General features: G+C 44.2%; 1 protein-coding gene across 3 annotated transcripts in view; it reads left to right on the top strand.

Annotated features, from left to right (window-relative positions):
- Positions 1-19,529, top strand: part of Klhl2 (kelch like family member 2) — a 110,335-nt gene extending 90,806 nt beyond the window's left edge. For 2 of the 3 annotated variants that reach the window (XM_040742232.1, XM_040742233.1), the window contains 9 exons: positions 306-422; positions 1,859-2,011; positions 5,891-6,008; positions 7,243-7,440; positions 8,166-8,267; positions 10,269-10,397; positions 10,962-11,102; positions 16,391-16,534; positions 18,415-19,529. In XM_040742232.1, coding sequence (XP_040598166.1) covers positions 306-422; positions 1,859-2,011; positions 5,891-6,008; positions 7,243-7,440; positions 8,166-8,267; positions 10,269-10,397; positions 10,962-11,102; positions 16,391-16,534; positions 18,415-18,443 — 1,131 coding nt within the window. In that variant the 3' untranslated portion in view covers positions 18,444-19,529. The remainder of the gene's footprint in view (positions 1-305; positions 423-1,858; positions 2,012-5,890; positions 6,009-7,242; positions 7,441-8,165; positions 8,268-10,268; positions 10,398-10,961; positions 11,103-16,390; positions 16,535-18,414) is intronic. The other variant, XM_005075185.4, reaches the window with a different exon arrangement.
- The last annotated feature ends 3,865 nt before the right edge of the window (positions 19,530-23,394 follow it).

Here is a 23,394-nt window from a genome sequence, read left to right on the forward strand (position 1 = left end):
TCAGCTACCACTCAGGTTCAGTAAGACTTATGATGACCTTGGTGAAATGCTTGGTAAATACGAAATGAAAAGTGCTTATTGTGAATATTCAAAGGTACTTAATGAAGTACCTACTAAGCTAACATGTCAAAAGGAAGAGAAACTAATGGGATGGACGTCTTTGTGTGTTGCAAGTCAAGACTTCAGAAGTTTTGTCCCATAGATTTTTTTAGTGTTAGCAACATTGTGTATAAGATGTGCTTCTTCATGTTACATCTCCATGCTTTGGCGAATAACTCATTTATTTCTTTCTCCATATTTTTAAGGTATTTGAAGCGGTAATAGCCTGGGTAAACCATGATAAGGATGTAAGGCAGGAGTTCATGGCTCGGCTCATGGAACACGTCCGGCTACCCTTGCTTCCACGGGAGTACTTAGTACAGGTGAGGGCATGCACACGTCAATCATAGGGACGCACCAGCATCTGCAGGCCCAGCAGCACGTGGAGCCCCTTCACACCATGGCAAGGGCTTCAGACTACAGTCTCTGGACTGTGGGAAGGGCTTCAGACTACAGTCTCTGGACTGTGGGAAGGGCTTCAGACTACAGTCTCTCTCTGGGGTGTGGGAAGGGGGACAGTTACGGCACCTTGACAGCTCTCTCTGAGCCCATCCCTGTGCCTAGAACTTGGGTTCCGTCCACCCTCTTCCTGATTCAGGAGAGTACCAGAGGAGCGTTCTGAGTTGGCGGTCTGTGACCATCTCTTATTGGTTAATGAATACAACACTGTTCGGCCAATAAGACAGGAAGATAGGCAGGTCTAGGAGACAAGGAGAATTCTGGGAAAGGTAGGCAGAGTGAGCCTGCTACACAGAGTCGAGATACTGCCAAAGGAGTAACAACATGCAGGGTGATGGGTAAGCCTCGTGGCAATACATAGATTAACAGATATGGGTTAATAATTAAGACAGAGCTAGCCAATAAGAAGCCATAGACACCGACCAATATTTTAACAATTAATATAGCATCTGTGTGCTCATTTAGGACAAGGTGGCTGTGGAACTGGGCAGGAAATCCAGCAACAAACGTCTCCTTTTCTCCTTTCATAGACTGCCCAACAGGGATGGACTTTTAAGATTGGACCCAATTGTTGTTTGATTCTACGTCATAGTCTCACAGGGACATGTCTGTGGCTTCTTTATTTCTAAGCTGAAGAAAAGCAGCCTGTTTGAAATAGACAGGAACAAATTATTCTTAGTCATCCTTGAAGTATTTTAAATTTGCTCTTCGTTGCCTATTAGCAGACTTTGAGGAACATCTTAGCATTCCTTTCTGTAGTTAAAGCCATTTGTAAAGAGACATTTTTTGATTAGCAATCAGGTTTAGCATCTTAAGGTTTATTGAAACCTCGTTATTTAACATGGCGCGTGTGGTGTATGGGTACTGTGGTATTTTAAAAGGAAGGAAAATAAACAGAAAGCCCAATACTGGGGTGGAGCATTGCCAGAGCAAAAAATAAAAAAATAAAAATTGATATAGGTATGATGTTTTTAAGTATTTTGGGTCTCTTTTCACTTGCCCTCCTGTGTTGGAAGAGAGTACCATAAACTGATAGCATTACTGATAACATTGCGTAGCCCAGTTCAAGAACCAGCCATCTGTAATTCCTAGTAGCCCAGATGAAAGTCTTTGCTTCTCTCTGTGGGCCAGATTCCTGAGCAGGACTTGGTATGGATGGGGCGGTGGCTGCTTTAGTTCCTTCCCACTGTCTGTCTGTCTGTCTGTCTGTCTGTCTGTCTGTCTGTCTGTCTGTCTGTGGGGCCGTTTTCTCCCGCACTAGCTGCTCCCCTCACGGGGCTCATCTGCTCTCTTCCCGCAGAGGGTTGAAGAGGAAGCATTGGTGAAGAACAGCAGTGCGTGCAAAGATTACCTCATCGAAGCCATGAAGTACCATTTGCTGCCGACGGAGCAGCGCGTGCTGATGAAGAGCGTGCGGACGCGGCTGAGGACACCCATGAACCTTCCCAAAGTAGGACCTATTGTTCACGGTTGTGCTTGCCCCATCCTCAGGCCCACAGCGAGCTCATGTCTGTGAGCATCGGAATTTCCGTGCCTCGCTGTCTCAGTTTTTCTGCATGGGAAATGAGCCCAAGAATGCACCATAGAATTTATGAGTTAGTCCCTCTTGACTACATGCTAAGGGTAGGGAGTGTTCATTGAATCTTTAAAAAAAACACTTTCCTTTATTTTTTATTTTTGTGAGTGTGCGTGTGTGTGTGTGTGTGTGTGTGAGCACGTGCACGCGTGTTGTGTGCACATGCAGGTGCACACGTGGATGTCGGGACAACTTGGGAGTCCGTTCCCTCCTTCCCCTGTGTGGGTCCTGGAGGTTGAACTCACATCATCACTTGGTGCCAGGCACGGCTCCGTCTCAGCACCCCCGCTCAACCTCAGTACTTGATAAATATTTCATATCTGTGAGAGGAAGAATAAAAGCCTTCTTAGCTCACACTCCATCCCCTGGCAAACTTCAGCTGTACTGTAGAGAGGCCTTTAGAATAAAGATGAAGTCTGCCTAATTTCCAGGCTAAACATGGCACTTTCGCAGAGCTAAGGAGCCCTTGGTAAAATCCTGTCAAGTGTTTTCTTTTCTCTTTGTAAGGCTTGTAAAGCTATCTGTTCAGTTAAGTTTTCTTCTGGGGCTCTGTGGTGTGGCCTCCCTTTCCCAGTGTTAGATACTTCCAGATTTTCCATGAGTTAGCTGTTGTTTGTGGTGCACGTATGGATTCGTGGAGGCTCTCTGGTACTTCACTTCCTTGAGGTTTCCCTCCCTTCCTGTGGGAGGGGCAGCAGACATGGCCGACAGCTCAGTAGCATTGCAACTTTGAGTATGTAGTATGTAGCTTCTGCATGCACTCTCCCTTCTCCGATGTTTGTTTCTGCACATAGCTTTTGGAAAAGGTGCCCGTGCGGCAAGTATTCATTTATTTATTTATTTTTTATTCATTCATTCATTCATTATTTATTTATTTATTTTTTATGGTACCAGGTATCATTTTACACTGGTTATATTCGGGATTTTTTTCTAAGTAAGTAGGTGGGAATGAAGAAGGACTAATACATGAATGCATATCTTTTAGTAGTGATATCTTTACTGTAATCTCTGAAGGTCTAATAGAACAAAACACAGTAACAACGCTGAGGAAATTACCATAAGTTCTGATGTAGTGCCGCAGTAAATGTTTTATCTTACGTTACTTTCTGGCTAGTGCTCACTAATTGCACATAACGACTTTTCAGTCCCACACATTGGTTTTGCATTCTAGGCAGACTATAGGAGGATTGCGTGAGGCATCTTTATATTTGGATATCATGAGGAGAAGCTATATGCTTTTTAGATTTCTTTTTAGTTTTCATTTATGTGTCTGTGTGTACAAGTGTGCATGCAGGTCCACGTGAAACCCAGAAGAGAGCATTGGATTCCCTGGAGAGGGAGCCCCAGGCATTTGAGAGCCACCCCACGTGGGCGTCGTGGGGACTGAACTCGAATCACTGAGCCGCCTCCAACCCCACTATATGTGTCTTATTGCTGCATGCTTTGTTACCTCTGCTAGTCCCCGTCCCTGCCCCCCCCCTTTTGGTAAAGAGCATTGATGTATTTCTGGGTGAAGAAAGTCTAAGTGACCCGTATTCGGGGCAACCACTGGGATTTACTTGTCTCCCCTCCTCTCGCCCTCCTCCAGTGCTACCTTTAACTGTTCCCTACAGAAGCTCTTCCTGTCCTGTTGGTGCTTGCGAGCTGTAACACACGGTGTGGCTCTCAGATGGGGCTAAGTGTCTTTCACAAACAAGTAACGACCTATGATATAAACAGCCCCTTTGCTGACCTCAGCACCCACATTTCCCAGTCCACCGCTACCCCTGCTCTCGTGCGCTCCCGCTACCCCTGCTCTCATGCATTCGCCCGTGCTACCCCTGCTCTCCTGCGCTCCTGCTACCCCAGCTCGGGTGCGGTACCCCTGCTCTCATGCATTCGCCCGTGCTACCCCTGCTCTCCTGCGCTCCTGCTACCCCAGCTCGGGTGCGCTCGCATCCATACATTCCTCCTGGTCTCTTTCCTCTGGCCCTTGGAGTGCAAATCTCTATCCCACTTTGTCTTTCATGGGGAAGTAAGGTGAAGATGTTGCTGCCTTTCTCTGCAGCAACACATTTTTCTCTTCTGTTCTCCTGGGAATAATGAGTCTCGATTTGAGAACTGGAATCTACCAACTGCTACGCTGACTGAGAATTTTAAAGTATTCTGGGGGCTGGAGAGCTGGCTCAGTGGCTAAGAGCTCAGACTGCACTTGGAGAGGACCTGAGTTTGGTTCCAGCAACCTCGTCCTCTGGGCTCCGCAGGCACTGTACTCAACGTGCACAAACCCACACCCAAGCACACACATATCCACGCCATTCCAATCGGAAACAAAACCTTCAAGATACCTCTATTTTGTTCTGAGGTTTGATGTTTAAATTGGTCTTCATTGGATCGGGTTTGAGCACAGGGCTGACTTAACACGCTATGCAAGACTGGCTTTATAGTCTTGCTCCTACTCTCTTACTGTTGTTTGGTCTCTTGGTAGTAGAATGTAAGGATTTTCTCTAATTCTTCTTAAGTATTTGCGTTCAGAACTAGAAGAATAAACTGAAGTAGTTGCACTGTTGCCTGTGCTAAGTTTTAACACCCTAAGGGTTTTCTGCTTTACTCTGTAACTAACATGGGTTACTTTTTTTTTTTTGAAACTTGGGATTTACCGTGAATCTGGAATCATTATTTCAGTGTGCACATCTCTGTAGTTCTAAGTACAGGTAGGTTGATGATGTAGTTTTAGGTACAGGTAGGTGATGATGCAGTCATTGTCACAAACCCCTCACTTGTGTGAGCTTCTCCACGCTGGTTCTGTTATTATTGTTGGTTTATTTTCAGTATTCTCTTACCATGATCTCATCTTCCCCCGAAAGCCCCGCCCATTCTTCCTAGTTTTCCGTACTTAACTGTGACATTGTCCTGACATGATAGTTTTTATTCCCTATTGCCTGTGTGTGGCAAAAGACCGAAGTCCAGTCTGTCTTCCAAAGCCTTTGCTCCAGTTCCCGGAAACTTTACTGACTCATGCTCACTCTCCTTTTTCTGGTCCCCAGTAGCAGCTAGTATCATGTAGGTTTTGACTGCATACAATTGCACGTTGGCTTTGAATTCCATCCTGGGTGTTAGTTCCTCAGTGTGATCTATAAGCTCGTGGCAGGTGGCAACCGTGTCCTGTGTGATCCCCAGCATAGTTCTAGGCAGCTAGAGATGATGCTAATCAGCTGTCCCATCGACCTGATGAAACTTCGCAGCCCTCATGATAATCTGATGATGGTTCATTTATGGAGTGTTGAGAGCCCTCTTTCCTTAAGATCCATGGTTCTACATTCTCATCTACTCCAGGTACCCTCTTTCAAACAGTTTCTCCATCTGTGAATACTTTCACTACCTAGTAACACACTTTACTTCCATCTCTTCTGGACTGCAGCAGTCTTACCCCTGATCACTGTAGAACCAGGGTCTGCTTTACCGCAAGCCCCGTGATAACCTGCAGCCTTGCTTGCATTGGCTGCCTACTGGTTTTGTCTTAAATACTGCTTTTGCGTGAGTTGGCTGAAAACCTCTTTAGGTTTCTTAAGCTAAATGTGCCAGATGATAGAATTGCAGTTCTAACACGTGCCCCTTGCCGATGTCGCCTGTGTGTTGGTTAGGTAGCCATTTTCCTCCGGCATGCTGTGCCCTCTTCATCCCTGCGCTGATCTTGTCAGTGTCCCTGTATGATATTGCCAGTCTCTGGAGGAGGTGATAGCGATGGTTCAAACACTTACATTTTTTCCCTTGTAGTTGATGGTGGTAGTTGGGGGCCAGGCACCGAAGGCCATCCGAAGTGTGGAATGCTACGACTTCAAAGAGGAGCGATGGCACCAGGTGGCGGAGCTGCCTTCCAGGAGATGCAGGGCAGGTGAGCCTGGGGTGTGGTGGCCAGCTCTCTGTTTCTGGGTCTTTGGGAGCTCTCGGGTCTATTGCAGTCGTTAGAAGAAAAAAAAATGTGTATTAGAACGCCAGGTATTGTAGTCTCTGCCTTTAACCCCAGCTCTCCAGAGGTGGAGGCAGGAAGAGAGGGGGTACAAGATCATCCTAACTATATAGCGAGTTCAAGGCCAGGCTGCACTACCCGAGACTTTGCTTACATTAAAAAAATAAGAAGGCTGTGCATAAGCCTGGCTGAACCCCTTCTGTGGAAAGGATAACAGTTCTTTTTTGTCTTTTTGGAGACAGGGTCTATGGGTATATGTAGCCCAGGCTGGCCCTGAACTTCATGTTCCTCCTGCCTCAGCCTCCCAAGCTCTAGGATTGCAGGTGTCTTCGTTGTTCGTGCCTGGCTGCTGTCCGTCTTCTTCGTCTTTAGGCATTGTTCTGGGTTTCTAGAACAAATGGAGGAGCTGGCGATTTGCTGACTGGTTTCCTAGTTACCTTGATGAAATATGGATCGAGAAAACTCTTCTTGGAAATGTCCAGCCAAGCGATATGCAACAGTCCAGCGTTTGTTTTAGAGATGGATTGAAGCAGATGTTATTTGGCCCCAAACTACTCAAAGGAAGCGGTTATAAATCTTAAGACTTCCCACTGGGGCTGAAATATGGACTCGTTGTTCTCATCTCTCTCTCTGAAATGAGATCTGAGTATAGTGTCTTCCCATGCTGGTTGATTCCCAACAGCACGTCCCGTCCCTTCCCGTGGGATTGTTATATTCCAGCATACTCAGTAAGAGTCAAGGCCAGGGCCGTAACCCATTGTAGAGGTCCTGCCTAATACATATGTGGGCCTGAATATATTCTCTCTCTCTCTACCCTGCCTCTCTACTCTTCAGTTTTGTTTGTTTATGGGGTACAGGCAAGCACTCTACTGCTGAATCACATACACGCTAACCCACTAGTTTTCAACGGGGCATTGAAGCTTTTAATCTCAGCTTCCATCAGACTGCAGCAGTGGATTTCTAGAACACACCTCATGGTGCACTTTGATTTTATGTTGCTTACAAACGAAGAAGACTCTTTCAAGACTGACTCAGTATTGGAAACTGCCAGGACGCTTGTTTCTGACAAACACTGTAGGTTTTCTTGATCACAGCCTGCCTTCTAGGCGGGTAACTGTTGGATGGCATAGTCATCCTGGATTGATGTCTTCCTTTGCAGGGATGGTCTATATGGCTGGGCTTGTCTTTGCTGTTGGTGGTTTTAATGGCTCACTAAGGGTCCGCACTGTCGATTCCTATGACCCCGTGAAAGACCAGTGGACCAGCGTTGCAAACATGCGGGACCGAAGAAGCACGCTGGGGGCGGCCGTGCTAAATGGATTGTTGTATGCGGTGGGGGGCTTTGACGGCAGCACAGGTAATGTCTTCTCTCCTACACTGCTGTTAGAATTAACATGGTAACCACATTTATGGAACAGGTGATGGCGAAATTAGCATGGAACTGAGTATTTTTAGCAAGTATTATAATTAGAGATCCTTAATGTGACACCAAGAAAAGGCCGGTATGGTGAAATTAGGGGACAAGGGGATTGTACGTTTGAGGGTAGCCTTGGCTACATGTAGGGTGAGAATTTGTCTGGAAACCGTAAATTAAAATTTTTCTTTGGATATGAGTGAAGGCTGGAGAGATGGCTGTGTGGCTAAGCGTGTTTGCTGCTCTTTAAGAGGACCAGAGTTTGGTTCCCAGCACCCACACAGAGCCACTCAAAACCAACTGTAACTCTAGCTCTAGGATGCCTAGCACCCTCTTCTGGCCTGAATGGGCACTGTAGTCATGCACACCCAGAGGAACACATAACTATTTTTAAAACATGTAACAGTGCAGATGATGTAAATTTTGTTTCTTATGCATTAATACCCATCACTCTTGCACGTTTCAAAAGCATGTGAATGGCAACAGCTTGGGTTGAAGCTTCCAGTAAAGAAGCCATTCCTATCATGTAATTAGTATGCTCTCCCTTTTCTTCTTTTAATTTTAGCGCAATGTAAAATACCTGACATTACTTCCCCTAGTGATATTACACAAAAGAGCAACTGTGTCTTCTTGGAAGCGGAAATGAAGGGTATTATGCTTTATCCCAGGTCTGTCGTCTGTGGAAGCGTACAACATAAAGTCTAATGAGTGGTTTCATGTCGCTCCAATGAACACAAGGAGGAGCAGTGTGGGCGTGGGTGTCGTTGGAGGTAGGTCTGGCTGTTCCCCCAGCTGAGCGTTTGCAGGTACTCTGGGCCTCTGGGTTCCGGAGAGTGGTGCATCTGGAGACCTGAGTCGTCTTATAAGTGGACAAAGGAGAAGCAATGGTTTTATATATATATATTTAACTTTTTTATTACTTTAATTTTAAATAGCTTGCTTCACATGTCAATCCCAGTGGCGCAATCAGTTAGCGCATGGCACTTATACGGAGGTACATGCAGAATGGTTATATATTTTAATCACTCTTTTAAAATTGTCCCATTTATACAAACTAAACTATATAAGCAAGCCCCTTCTGCCTGCTCCCTTCCCCTCCTTCTTCTCTCCCCCTCCCTCCCTCCCTCCTTCCCTCCCTCCCTCCCTGTCCTCCCTTCCCCTCCCTCTGTGTGACTTATATAAGACTGTCAGCTAATCTTTTTACCTTACTGGGACTTGAACCCAGACATAAGACAAGTACTTTCTTCCTTAAGTGACACACAGTTGTCGGGAGAACACTTCAGGTCATTATGCTTCCAATAGGTTGTATCTGGACGAGGGCCATTTAACATTCGGGGAGCAGCTGCTGTGTTAGTTTATACTTTGTTCCCAGCTAGGAGAAACCTCTATGTGTTATTTCTCCAGTGTGGTTTTTTTCCCCCTCAAATTCTAGCTTAGGCAGAATTTATATTTTCCCATTTCCTCCTTTCTGATGGTAAAATTCTCTTTTAGGCAGGGTCTCACTATATATTAGTTCTGGCTGTCCTAGAACCCGCTATATGAACCAGGCTGGGCTGAAACTCATTAGACCAGCCTGCCTCTGCCTCCAACTGCTAGGATTCAAGGTGGGTGCCACCAGTCCTAGCTTTCTGTATACTTGTTTAACGTAGTTTTCATGGGGCTGGAGGGATATCTTAGCAGTTAAGACTATCTACTGCTCTTCCAGAGGACCTGAGTTAGGTTCCCGGCACCCATACTAGGCAGTTCACAACTGCCTGTGACTCCAGCTCCATGGGCTCCAATGCCTCTGGCCTCTTTTCGGCATCTGCATTCGCATGTAAGCATGTATGTGTAATAAATAATAATAATAATCTTTAAAAATTATTTTCTTAAAATATAATTGAAATGTCCTAAAAAGTTTCCATTTGACTCAAAACAATTCCATATATATCTGTCACCACAATTCATTTTCAGAACGTTTTTTAAAAGCCCTACTTTGCCTAGCTGTCCCTTGTCCTCCCCAGCCCTCAGGAGTCACTACTTCCTGTCACTATGTACATATGACTGTCACAGTACCATATGATTGGCTTTTCTCATTTAGCATGTTGTTTTAAATGTCACTCGTGATGTACATTAATAAATACCTTGTCCATGATGTGGTGTTATTCCCTCATAGCTTTTTCTTCACAGATATTCCCTTGCATTCTGGTACTGACTTCCTTTTTTCTTTTTCTTTTTAAAAATATATACGCATCTTTTGCTTACATGTATGTCTGTGTACTGTGTACATGCAGTGTCCATGGGGACTGCAAGAGGGTGTCAGATCCCCTGGAACTGAGGTTGGAGATGGTTGTGAGCTGCCATGTGGGTGCTAGGACTCGAACATGGGTCCTTTAGAAGAGCAGCCAGTGCTCTCTACTGCTGAGCCGTCTGTCTAGCCCCTCTGCTACTCACTCTTGATTTAACTCCCTGCCCCAGCTTACTAAGATAACCCATACTTCTGTTTTCCAAGATCGTGTTCATGAACCAACTAGTGTCATCTAAAGTCATGAGTGTACTTCTCTCTGCCCACTGATGCAAATGTAAGAAAAATGTAAGAAAAAGTACAACCTCTATTCCATGCGCTCTTGGTAATATGATTTGATCATTCCACCTGTTACTGCTTGGCAAGATTATGTTGTGAAAAGCAGGGATACTTTTCAAGTGGAAGGTTTGTTGCCACAGATCAAGAAGTACTCATATTTTGTGATGAGGAAAATAGGCTACTCACTTGGGTTTCGCTGTGGTTCTAGGTCTGCTCTATGCTGTGGGGGGCTATGACGGAGCCTCACGCCAGTGTCTCAGCACAGTAGAATGTTATAACGCTACTGCAAACGAGTGGACCTACATCGCAGAGATGAGCACCAGGCGGAGTGGAGCAGGTAAGTCGAAGCCCCGGTCAGCAGCCGAGGGGAAATGACGGACAGGTTTCAGCGTGTGCCATTTGGAAACGCATGGTGCTTTTCCTGGCTCTAAGTGCTTTTTAAGTGGCAGTGATAAGTAGCACGCCAGTGGTTTTTACAGAGTAAAAGCTTCCAAGTGCTGAGAAGCCTCTCTGTGTTAGTTACATAATGCCGTTTTGTCATTCCCTTTAGGTGTTTGTTTCTAACGCTTATTTGGGAAGTTGTCCAGTAAGCAGGTCCCTTCATGGCCCTTTCTTTCAGATTATATGCTTTCACAGACTAAACCCTTCAGAGAAAGTCGTTTGTGGGAGGATTTTAGTAAGGGGCGTTGCATCTGTTCCTTCTGTTCGACTTTCTTCTCTTACTAGAATAGTGGCTCTTACCAAGGTCATTCCCTTCCGTCTCCGCAGTGATGGGCTTTCCCGTCAGCGTCCTTCCGGTGAGAGTTAGTGACTTCAGAGTTTCATCCCAAGTCAGGTGCACTGAACTGCGGGTTTCTTGCCTCCTTTGCTCTCCTGTGATTTGCCTGGTTGTGTTTCATAGGTGTCGGCGTCCTAAACAACCTATTATATGCTGTAGGAGGTCATGACGGTCCTTTAGTACGGAAAAGTGTTGAAGTATATGACCCCACCACCAACGCCTGGAGACAGGTTGCAGATATGAACATGTGCAGAAGAAACGCAGGTATCTGTTGACCCCCAGATCATGCCATCCATACTGCAGGGTTAGCGATGGCTTCCCAGTCTCCCCTGTCTATTTCCATGGCTAATCCCATTCCCTGATAGACTTTGAAGGTTTCTAGTGCAAAAGCTTATTGAAGAAACCCTTAAAGTGAATACCCAGGGCTGGAGGACAGCTCAGTGGCAGTGGTAGAGCGCTTGTGTCACATGTATAAGACCCAGGGCTTGGCCCCTAGTCCCACCAAAGTCTTTCTTTTAACAGTGTCCTAGCATTTGGGGTGCTGAAGCAGGAGGATTGCTGTGAGTTTGAGAACATATAGAGGGTTCCAGGACAACTTGGGCTGGCTGCAGAATAAGACCCTGTCTCGAAATAGACAAACACATATAAGGCCTATTTGGTAGAATGCTGGCCTAGCATTTGTGATGCCTGGGGTTCAGTCACTAGGGCCACATTAATCAGGCGTAGTGGTAAATGCTTTTAGTCTAAGTAGTCCGGAAGCAGGAGAGTCGGAAGTTCAAGGTCATCTTTAGGGCTGTGTGTGTGTGTGTGTGTGTGTGTGTGTGTGTGTGTGTGTGTGTGTGTGTGTGATGCCTTGCATAGTGTCTAGAATATACCATGTTGTCTTGATACTTTAGAGACCTTATATTTTATACCAGCTTTTGGTGATGTTTGTAGACCGATGAGATTGCTGGTAGAACCGTCTTTATTTGATACTTGAGCTCATTTATTTTTAATGTAAACATCTTTTGAGTACCTACCATGTATCACATACTAGCGAGCTCAGTTCTTAGTGGATGTGCTCAGTTGGGTAATATCAGCATTGTGTTAAAACTACTGGAGTCAGGTGTACTCACACACACCTGTAACACCAACCCTGGGAGGTAGAGGTCAGAAGATCTTGGGTTCCAACAAGTCTGGACTATGTAACAAGACCTTTATAAGCAAAGCAAATTATTTGTATCTCAAGAGCTTGCTCTGATGTAATATAGTACAGGATTCATAGAGAAACCTGTAGCCACAACAAAAATTAATTTGGAGAATACAGAGGTCTTTGGGGGTCAGAGTGTCACAGTTACTTTTTTCCCACAGACATTTTGAGAAATGGTTTAGCTGGAAGTGCGTTTCACATAGTGTGAACATCACACTTACGTAACCCAAGATGTTATAGGCCAATTACCCATGTGACCTCCTGATGTAATAACAAAAGTACATAGGAGATATAAACTGTATGGGGCCTGGGCAACAGTACGCTGATTGACATCACACCTTTCTTTGATAAGTAGAAGGTTGTTCTTTAGAATAATTTAAAATCCCTAAAACTGTAGCATGGCTATTTACCACGACCTGTCATGTGTTGTTTGTAACCATGCATGCAGTGTTTTTACACAGAGGACAGGGCTGTAGGGGTGTTTACACCATCATTAGCAGAAACACACGCTACAGTGCCGGACTAGCCTCCCCAGGCTACAGCATCACTGGGTGGTCGGAATTTCCCATCTCTGTTATACTCTCATGGGATCAGTACTTTATATCCAGCCTGTGGCTACCCGAAGTGTATATGGCATATGACTGTACTTAAAGGATTCCTAGGAGGGAAATGCTAGTCTTCTCCTGCTCTCTCCATCACCTAAATTCCTGGTGATTCTCAGGGTTACCAGGCACCATTGAATTCAGTTACTAGATGTATTACCTAAAAATGCTTTTTTTTTGGCCTCAGGGGAACACAAAGTACAGGACAGTAAGGACTGTCAGTAGCAGAGTTTATAATTAACTCTTCGGCCATGCACTTTACCCTGTCATTTGTATTTGTATGTGGTAAGATACTGAAAGTCTTCCGATCTAGGATTGCAGAGCCCACAAGTCCAGTGTTTGATCCAGGGTGTAAGGATGCAGGAGTAAAAATGTTAGGTAACCTTCACTCTGTGTTTCTGGCCATCTGAAACAAACCTCTGGTGAGCTTTGTCGGGACCCTGTTTACTTCATCTAGGCTATAGGCCTCATGCTGGCGCCTCCTCGGGAGACAAGGACTCACCTGGCAAGGTGGGAGCAGGGCATGTGCCAACTATAAATGGGGAGTTTGAGTTAGGAACCAATTTACAAGCCATATTTTAAAGGTTTTCGTAAGCATGGTAAACGATATCAAAGCCGAACCAAAAAAATCCAGGCGTGATGGCACATACCTGTGCTTTTAGAACTGGGGAGGTGAAGGCAGGAAAATCTTGCTTTCCAGGCTGCTCTGTATGACGTCACAACTTCAGCAGGCTAGCCTGGACTAAGGACATACCATTTAAACACCACCGTCACCAGAGGCAGAATGGAAGGAAGGGGAAATTGTGTCATACAGAATGGAAGGAGGGTTGACTAAGGTTACAGCAGCCTTTTAATGTTTAGGGGACCTGCAATAGAGTCTCAGTAGGTGTTTGGTTGAGATAAAATAAACCTAACAGATAGGAGCTGCCAAGTGCCTGGGGAAAGTCTATCCTCTTGGCAAAGGGGTTTGTTTCCCAGTGGTCTTAAGGACTGGTGTGACCCAATACTTTAGTAAACTTACAGCTTCGGAAGGGATGGCGGTGCTGCTGGAGTGGGTGCAGGAATTGACCTCCTCTGCAGTGGGATGCCATTTCACTTGAGAGCCGGTTGAGGAGCAGTAGAAGAGCTCAGAAAGCTTATCCTGAACTCGCTGGGTCATCTGGGCTCGCTGGATTTCCTCAGCTGTTGTCTGTCAGTGAGTTAGCATGGACTTGTGTACTCATGTGGACCTCAAGGAGCTTGTATGCGGCTTCTACTTCTAAGTGTTTTGAATCGCTCGGAAACACTTGAGTCTGAGCAAAAGAGAGAGAGAAGGCTTACTCTGTTTCAGTGTAGTTTTGAATATGCATTTTTGAATAATTATTTTGGAAATTTCGGACAGTTGTGTGCTTGAGGCTAGTCTCACTGTGGACCAGGTTAGGCCCAAGCTTGTTATTCTCCTGTTACCTGGGAGCTCAGGTGTGTGTATGTTACCACTTCTAGCTTAGGTTCTTAAAAATAATTCAGTTGGCTTAACGACAGTTTTCTTTTATGTGTGGGTGTTTTGCCTGCATGTATATCTATACATCACTTTTATGTCTGGTACCTGTGCAGACCAGGAAAGGGCATAGGATCCCATGGAACTGAAGTTACAGACAGTTGTTATCACAGCTGCCAGGAATTAAACACCAGGTCTTGGAAGAGCAGCCAGTGCTCTCAACTGCTGAGCTGTCTCTCTAGCACTAAACAAAATTAAGTTGAAATAATCGTGTTTGTCTCTGAAATTTTCTTTTTTAAAAATTATATAGTAATAATTTTATGAATATCCAAACATAATAGGTACTTTTTGTTCCTCCTTTTAAATAACTACCAGTAAGAAAGGAGTAGATAAACATGCTTTTATACACATGAAAATGTATGCAGCCATCAAGATGATGTAGATCAGTATTATTTTGGAGAAATGGTCAAGGTATTGTGTTTGTCAGACTAAGTAGATAATGCAAGCCAGGCATGATTGCTCACCCGGGCAGCCCCAACTCCCTGAGCTGCAGAGGGAATTTTAGGCCATCCTGGGCTACAGAATGAGATCTTATCTCAAAAAGAAAACACATTTGGGAGTGATGGCTCAGGCCTGTATCCTACCACTTATGGGTGGAGACAGACTCAGGAGTTAAGATCACTTGGTTACACAATGAGGTCAAGGCAAAGTGAGACCCTGTGGTGTTCAGAAAAATAAAGTAAAATTAGTATTACCTGTTTGGGGTTGAGGAACTGTGTGTGTGTGTGTGTGTGTGTGTGTGTGGTCTATAATAGAGATCAGTGTTTTAAAAGTTGTTCTAGAAGCTTATTCTAGTAACCAAATAAATAATACCGTTTCCCCCAGCACCTCTTTAAAGATGGATCAGTACAGTGCCCAGGTTGCCCCTGAACTCACCATCTTCCTGCCTCAGCCTCCAGAGTGCTAGGATTACAGCACAAGCTACCATTTTTTTTAACTTCTTTTTTCTTCTCTTTTTTTCTGCATTTGATTTCTTTTGCCAAGATCACAAACCTTTATTTTCCAATGTAAAGAACATGGGAATGTTAAAATGCATGTTAAGAATTATTATTATTTTTAAAATAATTATTATTTTTTTATTTAGGTTAGAAACAATCTTGTTTCACATGTCAGTCCCAGCTCCCTCTCCCTCCCCTCCTCCTCCGTCCTCTCTACCAGGTCCCCCAGTCCCCAACCCAGTCTCTACTTAGATCCCCAGGGAGGGTGAGGCCCTCCATGGTGGATCTCCAGTGACTGTCATTTCATCCAGGGCAGGGCCTAGGCCCTCCCCCAAGAGTCCTGGCTGAGAGAGCCTCCCATATTGTGGCATGGGCAAAGTCTATTTGTACGTTGGGGATAAATACTACCCATGGCCCCATGGCCTCCTCACTGACACCCACATTCAGGTGGTCTGGGTCAGTCCCATGCTTTCCACACAGCCATCAATCTGGAGTCCAAGAACTCCCACTTGTTCAGGTCAACTGTTTCTGTGGGTTAAACCAGCCCAGTCTTAACTCCTTTGCCCATCAGTTCTCCCTTTCTGACACTGGATTCCAGGAGTTCAGTTCAGTGACAAACCACCATTTTCTATCTCTTTGGCAGTGCCAGAGATTAAGCCCAGCACCTCATACATACTCAGAAGGTGCTCTGCTACTGAACTACAACCCAGCTCCCTATAAAGAAAACAAAATAGCTTAACCATGCCATGCAAAACTTGACATTACGAGTAATGCTTTACCTTCTACGCAACTGGTCTACCGTTGAGCTATATAATAGCCTCAGCACCCATGTCAACCTTCTGTTAATGTTTTCTTAGAATTCCCTAAAAGCTGACATTGAGAACCTTTTACCACTTTGTCCTTTCCTTCCTTCCTTCCTTCCTTCCTTCCTTCCTTCCTTCTAGGTCTCCCTCCCTCCCTCCATCCCTCCCTCCCTCCTTCCTTCCTTCCTATTGAAATACCTTCTCACCCACAAGTAAAGCTGTTGAGGTACCTAAGGGAATTAGTCATATCTACAGCAGCTGCTGCAGTAATGGTGTATATCTGCACAGTAATGGTGCATACGGTAAACGGTGCACAGTAGGAGCTCTGCTCAAGCACAGAGTAGGTCTCACATGCCATCACCACCACCCCCCACCGCCTCAGTTTATGGAGCATCACTCGTATCACCCGAGAAAGCATGTGGGGATTGTTTGTACTCCCTCGAAGGTTGAAGTAATTGTTTTCTCTCTGCACAACTTCTCAAGGTGTTTGTGCGGTTAACGGTCTGTTATATGTTGTTGGAGGAGATGACGGTTCCTGTAACTTGGCGTCGGTAGAGTATTATAACCCCACAACAGATAAATGGACAGTTGTGTCCTCTTGTATGAGCACGGGGAGAAGCTATGCAGGTACGGTGACTTCATTCTTTGTCCCTTGGCATGTGGGTGGCATCCTCCTGGTGTAACTCGTTTTCCTGTAAGAGGAAAATCTTTTATATCGCATGCTTAAGCAGTGTACCTTAAATGTGTGTATTGACGATGAAGCACGAGCATTCTCATAATGTAATACTTAAAATACCCGATCAAAGCTCAGAAACATTTAGTGTAATTTAACGGCTAAAAGCAGTATATGGTGGAGAGCGGTTCATTATACCTCAACTTTTATCCCTTAACCAAGAAGTCTGGCAAAGGGGCCAGCAAGAGTGTTCAGTGGACAAAGGCTCTCGCCAAGCCTGGTGACCTGAGTTCAGCCCCTGGGACCTGCATGATGGAATGAGCAAAATGACTCCCACAAGTTGTCTTCTTACCTCTATACCTGTGCTGTGACACATGGCTTCTTTACCCCATAAAAAGAGGAATTAATTAAAAACAAGTATGACCATCTCAGTGCATTGCCCGCGGGACATGGTAGAATGCCTTACTTTAGTATACCATTGGTTGAATTATGTAATTTCTGGCCCGTTATCTCAATAAGAGAAATTATACTAATCTTTAATGTAATGGTGTCTTTAAAACTACGTATTTTATATTTGGTAAGTCTGATGATGTTTTAAGTAACAGAGTGTAATGGAGTTAATATAATCCTGGGGGGGTATTAATTTTTACTAATTAATCATCACTGCTGTCTACCCGTCTTCCAAGATGGCACGTCACAGGAAACTGTATAGCAGGATTCCAGAATAAAATGATGCAGGGTTAGGGAAAAGAATTTCCAACTATTTCGTTGAGTCATAACTGACATAGAACAGCTATTGTGCATTTTAGTGTGTTGGCTCTTATACATCCCCACAAGACAGACCACCATCGCCACGATGATCAAGATGATGGACATATCCACCCTCCAGCATGTTTTCTGACCCTTCAAGTAGTCAGTAGAATTTGTTATTTTTCTGACTAAAGCAAAATCTCCCCAATAGTAACTTCAAAGTTAAAAAAAAAAAAAAGCTCTAGGCCCAGAAGTCTGATGTATATAGAATTTATTCAGACCTAAGCAGAGCTTTCATGGCCATATGTGTTAAAATGGTAAGGCAAGGAGGTTCAAGATGGCTTGGGGTCAAGAATAGTTGCTGCTTTCACTGAGGATCCAGCTCCAGGACAGCCCCTTCTAGACTCTTTGGCACCCACACTCACGCGTGCATAAACCCATACTCAGGCATACACATATATAAACATAATTAAGTGACAAAAGTAAGTACTTTTTTTTTCCTTAAGGAAAAAGCTTTATTAAAAAAAAAAAAAAAAGGAAATGATGAAAGCTGGAAAGATGGTGTAGACATTGGGAGCCCTTGTTGCTTTTACATGGTACCTGGGTTCAGTTCCTAGTACCCCAATGATGCGTTAACAGCCATCCTAACCCAGTAAGTACCAGGCCATCCTTGCCCTTGTCTGACTTCTGAGTTCACTAGGCATGTATGTGACGCACAGACACAGATGCAGGCAAAACACTCATGCACACACGCATAAAATAAACACATGTAACTTTTAGTTGTTAATTTCTTATATGTGTGTGGGTGTTTTGCCTGCCTGCCTGCATTCTGCATACCTGCTTGGTGTCCACGTAGACCAGGAGAAGATGAACTGAACAGATTGCTCTGACCCACCATATGGGTGCTGGGAATTGAACCCAGATCCTGTAGAAGAGCAGTCAGTGAGTGTCTTTAGCCTCTAAGCCATCTCTCCAGCCTGAACAAATGTGGTGCTTGTGGCTTTAGCAGTGGGGAATTCTAGATTGTCTCCAAGGCACAGAACATTGCCTGTGATGTGTTTTATTTCTTCGTTCCTTCGTGCAGGGGTCACAGTTATTGATAAACCGTTATGAGCCTGGAAGATGATTTCAGCGTGTCTATACATGAGAAACTGCCGTTGACAAGTATTTCTGAAGTGACTGAGAGCCTAGCGCTTCTCCAATTGTAGCTGCACTTTACGTCTCAGAGAGGACGAGACCATCTGCCTTTAGAGGCCTCGGATACTGAAGATTATTTTTGGTAGAAGCAACCGTGTAGGCTTTCTCTGCACCGAGCAGCAGCTGACTGACTAAACAGGAGACCTAGACTATAGTCTCTACTCTGTGGTGTTTAGGCAGCCGTCGCTTTCATAAAACCAGTTCTTATCAGCCTCGAATGACTACGGATTATTTTGTGAAAGAGAATAAAGTTAACGTGTGTTCTTGTAAAATTAAGTTTTATCTTTATTCTTCCTCCTAAAAAATCTCTACTGGGAACAGAAAACTCTTTGGACAGATTAAAATCTATGTAAGTATACAGCATAGTTGGGGGATGAAACTGTCTGCTTTTATAAATATCTTTGATTACATGAATATAATAAATTGTGTGCATATAAATGTGTGTCTATATGCTTTCCTTTAAATATGTTTGAAAAGATGTTTGAAACTTGATTATCTATTTATAATTGGCACAGTACTTTGAATTATGCCAGTACTACATTGTAAAACAGAGTTGTATTTTTTGATATTTAACAATGCTTAACACTTTAAAATGCCACTTCTGAGGAATGAACACGGTGTAACACACTTTAATATGTGTGATGCCAAACTTTTTAAAATAAAATATAAATTATGCTTATTTATTATTTTCTTTAGTTTCACCTTGGTCATGTTTTGGTGTGTGTTTTTAATTTTTTTTTCTTAAAGTAACATCTTTGGCATGAACATACCTGCAGGTTTTTGATGAATATAATGAATGTATGGAATTCAATTGAATTTGCATGGTCTTAAGAATTTTTTTCTGTGTGTATAAATTTTGCTGCTATTAATGGAAGAGAAAGCTTTCTGTGAGTAACCATGTGTATTGAGCAGATAGTTTTTCTGAGATCTTCGATTAATCTCTTTAAAGATGACCAACATGTGTCTTTCTTGAATTATCTTTGAATAAAAGTTTGTATATTATTTGTTTCACAATGTCCTTGATTTTTACCTGTGTGACTCATTTGCCTGTTTTTTTTTTTTTTTTGCAAAACCTGGGTTCTCCAACTTCATAAATGTATATAGTTTTTCATGTCCCTAACCAATCTGTAATTTTAGTTTTTTGCTCAAGTAACTTGTACTCTAAATCTATTAAAGCAGTAACTGATGCCACTGGGAGTTGTTCTTGAAGGAAAACTGACCTCAGCCATCAAAGTTTAATGGTTCAACTTAAACTTTTTATATTTCCTTGCTTTTTATGATCAGTATCCAGAGATTTAAAAAAAGGTAGTAGTATTGATGGAAGGGGGAACCCAGTTGGGAACTCTTGCTTTGATAATAAATACGAAGGGAGATGCGAGTGGGGTGACGTGCCGGACAAAGCAGGAAGGGTGGGATTGAAAGGAAGTAATCCGATCCTGTAGCTAAAGGGTTAACTCAGACTGCTGGCAAGTTATAATCATCAGGAAAGAAACATAGGATACCATTCCTCTGTAGCTGTAAAAATTGTTCAAATGTAAACAGAACCACGCTACACAGTCAAGTCTCCCTTATAAAGGAAGACAGAATCTCACCAGGAAGGGTCTGTGTTCACTGGAGGGAACAGGAATTTCCACATTAAGCGCAGCCTCCCAGCATAGCCTTTATTAGCAAACATGTCAGGGATCTAGTGAAACTCGGCCATGTCTCACAGAAGCAGCAAGAGCAGGATACAGACCTTGTCTCTCCTTACCTATCCTGGTAATGGAGAAATGATCCTTTCCCTTGTCACAACACACTGTTTCTGTGAGTGCATGTGTGTGGAGTGCCCACCCACATCTGCAGTTCTCCCAAGGCTATTCCTGCATAGTTCAGTTCCTCTCTACCAGGAGGAGTGTCACATCCCACAAGGCCAAGGGCTCTGCCCCACCAGCCTACCCACGCCCACTCCAGTTGACAATCACTGGCACTTCTTCCCAACTGCCTAAAAACAGACAGCAGTGACACTCCCTTGTGTGCCATCTCCCCGCTAGGCTAGCTTACAACGTGGGCAGACACGACATGTTCTGGTTTGCATGATTTTACTGGTTCATGAGACAGGGTCTCAGATACAGCCCTGGCTGCCCTGGAATTTGCTAGACAGAAGGGGCCTTAAACCCCACCTGCCTTTGCCTCCTGAGTGCTGGGATTAAAGATGTGCAGCGCCACATAGGGGGTGTATTGTGGTTTGGTTTGGGAGCTTTGCAAAGCGTGCAGATCAAGAGACGTGCTGAGGTAAGGGTGGAGGTTCCGTGTGTCTTCTCAGTGCCACTACTCTCTAATCGCTTTCTCAACCACTCTAACAGGTCTTGCCCAATAGTCTCCTTCCCCTGCTGGGTGACTGGTGCCTGCCTGAGGGATCCTAGGGACCCCGCCGTAAGTCGTCTCATTAGTATAAATTGTGTGAGCTCACTTGGTAATCAGACTTGGACAGTAGGAACCTAGGGCATAGTGAGAGCGACAGAACCAAAACCAAGTAACATCTCATGTGATTCTTCTAAATTCCCAGTCAATGCAAGTTTTCCCTACAATTGTTAAAGTGTTTCTTACTTTGTAATTTCAGTCTGTTAGGATAGCAGGGATTAATTACTTGGCTTGTCGGACAGCTTTGTCTTGGCTTTCTCGTTCTTTCTTGCTTGTCAAGGTTTGTCAGTCGCTGGATTCCTAACTGATGGTAGAAGACTTTGAATATGCCTCCTTCCCCTATTCCAACCTTCATCTTCCCAGTTTGATCAAGCCACAAGTCAAAAGGTACTCAGTAAACATTGATTATGGATTCAGATTTAGGGTTATAGCCAGAAGATATGTGGTCAGTTGAACGGAATGTATCCCTGGGAAATGGTCCAACTCTTAGATCTTGAACCGTGGAGATTTACAGTGGAGAGAAGTGGAGATTAGGTAATTCGATTGGCTTATTCCCCTGCAGCTAAGGCTTAGGCACAGTGAAATATAACCTGTCTAGGACTCAGGCACAAAAAAAAGGATTTTTTTCAAATCTTATGAAATCCAGTGACATTACCACTACTCATTGTCTTAATTTTTGCAATAAGAGTCAAGGAAATGTCTCTTTTACTTGTTTCTTTTATATTTTCCTTTTGTTATAGAGCTATACATTTTTCCACTCTCCTTCCCTTCACTCTTCCCCTTGCCCCCCATGATCCCAATTTACTCAGGAGGCCACCCCCACCCACATGCTGGACAGATCCATGTCTGTCTTAAGGTCCTCTTTATCTCTTTGTTACTTAACTTCTCTAGGGTTGTGGCCTGTAGGCTGGCTTTCCTTTGCTTTGTAAGAAACGTCTCCAAACTCACAATTGGCACACATAGTACAATGTCACAAATCTCACCAAAGTGAGACTTTCCTTTAAAACGTGGAACACCCTGGGCTTAGAATCTGAGAAACGCAACTCTAAAGTATGGTTCCATTCATGCATTACCTTTACTCCAAAAAGTCTACAGATGGCCCTTTGATTAAGAGCAAACTGAAATAAGGCCTACACAGCACATGACTAGGTAGTACTGTGTGATACAATACACAGCAGAGGGTCAGAGCCTTAAGGAATGGGGTAGAACCAAGTCATCTGGCAGCATAAACGACACTGTATACACTAGGCCTCTCTGCTTCCAGCCAAGCAGATTCAAGAATAGGCAGCACAGCTCCCTTGAGCTTCACTCAAGTCTGGAAGGAACTGCTTTTATTTTTGTTTTTTAATTATAATTCCATTATTTACCCCTTCCCTTTCCTCCTCCTACCCCTTCCCATGTACCCCCTTGTTCTCTCCCAAATTCATAGCCTTTTGTTTCCTTCAATGTTGTTAGCTATATTTTCCTAAATATAAAAATACAACCAGTCTGTATAATGTTACTTGCATGTACGTTTCCAGGGGTGACCATTTGGTCCTGGATAACCAGTTGGGGGAAGGTGGTCTTTTAGGAAGATTATTTCTCTTGATCTCCACATCCCTTGGCTGCTCTAGTTCTGTGTCCAAAGTTGAGGCCTCCCGAGCCTTCCCTGTCTCCTGATAGCATGTCTGTTGTCATGATTAGGAAGCTGGTTGGTGGCCCCAAAGAAAGCCTGCTACCCATCACCCGTCACCACCACACTGGATACGGCTTTGGTGTCTAGAGCTATAGGCTTAGCTTTCCTGTCTTAGGGGACTCACTGTTCCACAAAGCAACTGCCGTATACAAACTCGGGCTTTCTTAGCTCACTTCCTGACTCGGGTCCAAGTCCCGACACCCCAGAGCGAAGACAACTCCCTTGAGTTTGATCCGATTTCTGCGTGTGGAACACTGGGCCCTTAGAATGCTGAGGGCGAAACTCTACCACTGAGCTACCTCACCAAGGCCTCAGCAGAATCACCCCTAAGTGTCTCCAACTTCTCTCATCTGCGACCTGGGGATGGTGGCAACTGTCCCTCCGGGTTACTGCAGGAGCTACAGTGCACCATGTTTTCCACACACAGAGACTGATTAAAAGACAATTACTGGGCTCATTGAACACAAGGCTGGCCATCTGAGGTCAATCCCCAGAACCACATGGTGAAAGGGGAGAACCGACTCCCCAAGCTGTCCTGTGAACGCATACAGAGACACTGAATATACTAAGAAAAATAAAACTTAAAAAAGCTTCACTTATTATAGGACATGGGAAGCAAGACAGATGATCCAAAGGAAGCAGGAGGATTAGAGTTGAAGGTCATCCTCAAGCCACACATCAGTTCAGAGGCCAGACTGCATGAGTGCTGTCTCGAGAAAGTTCGAAATCCAGAATAAACCCAGGAAGGCAAGACTAAAAACAAAACAAAAAAAAATGAGTTTTTAAAAACAT

This window comes from Mesocricetus auratus, unplaced genomic scaffold (genome assembly GCF_017639785.1).
Source record: "Mesocricetus auratus isolate SY011 unplaced genomic scaffold, BCM_Maur_2.0 Super-Scaffold_6731, whole genome shotgun sequence".
Taxonomy (NCBI): Eukaryota; Metazoa; Chordata; class Mammalia; order Rodentia; family Cricetidae; genus Mesocricetus; species Mesocricetus auratus.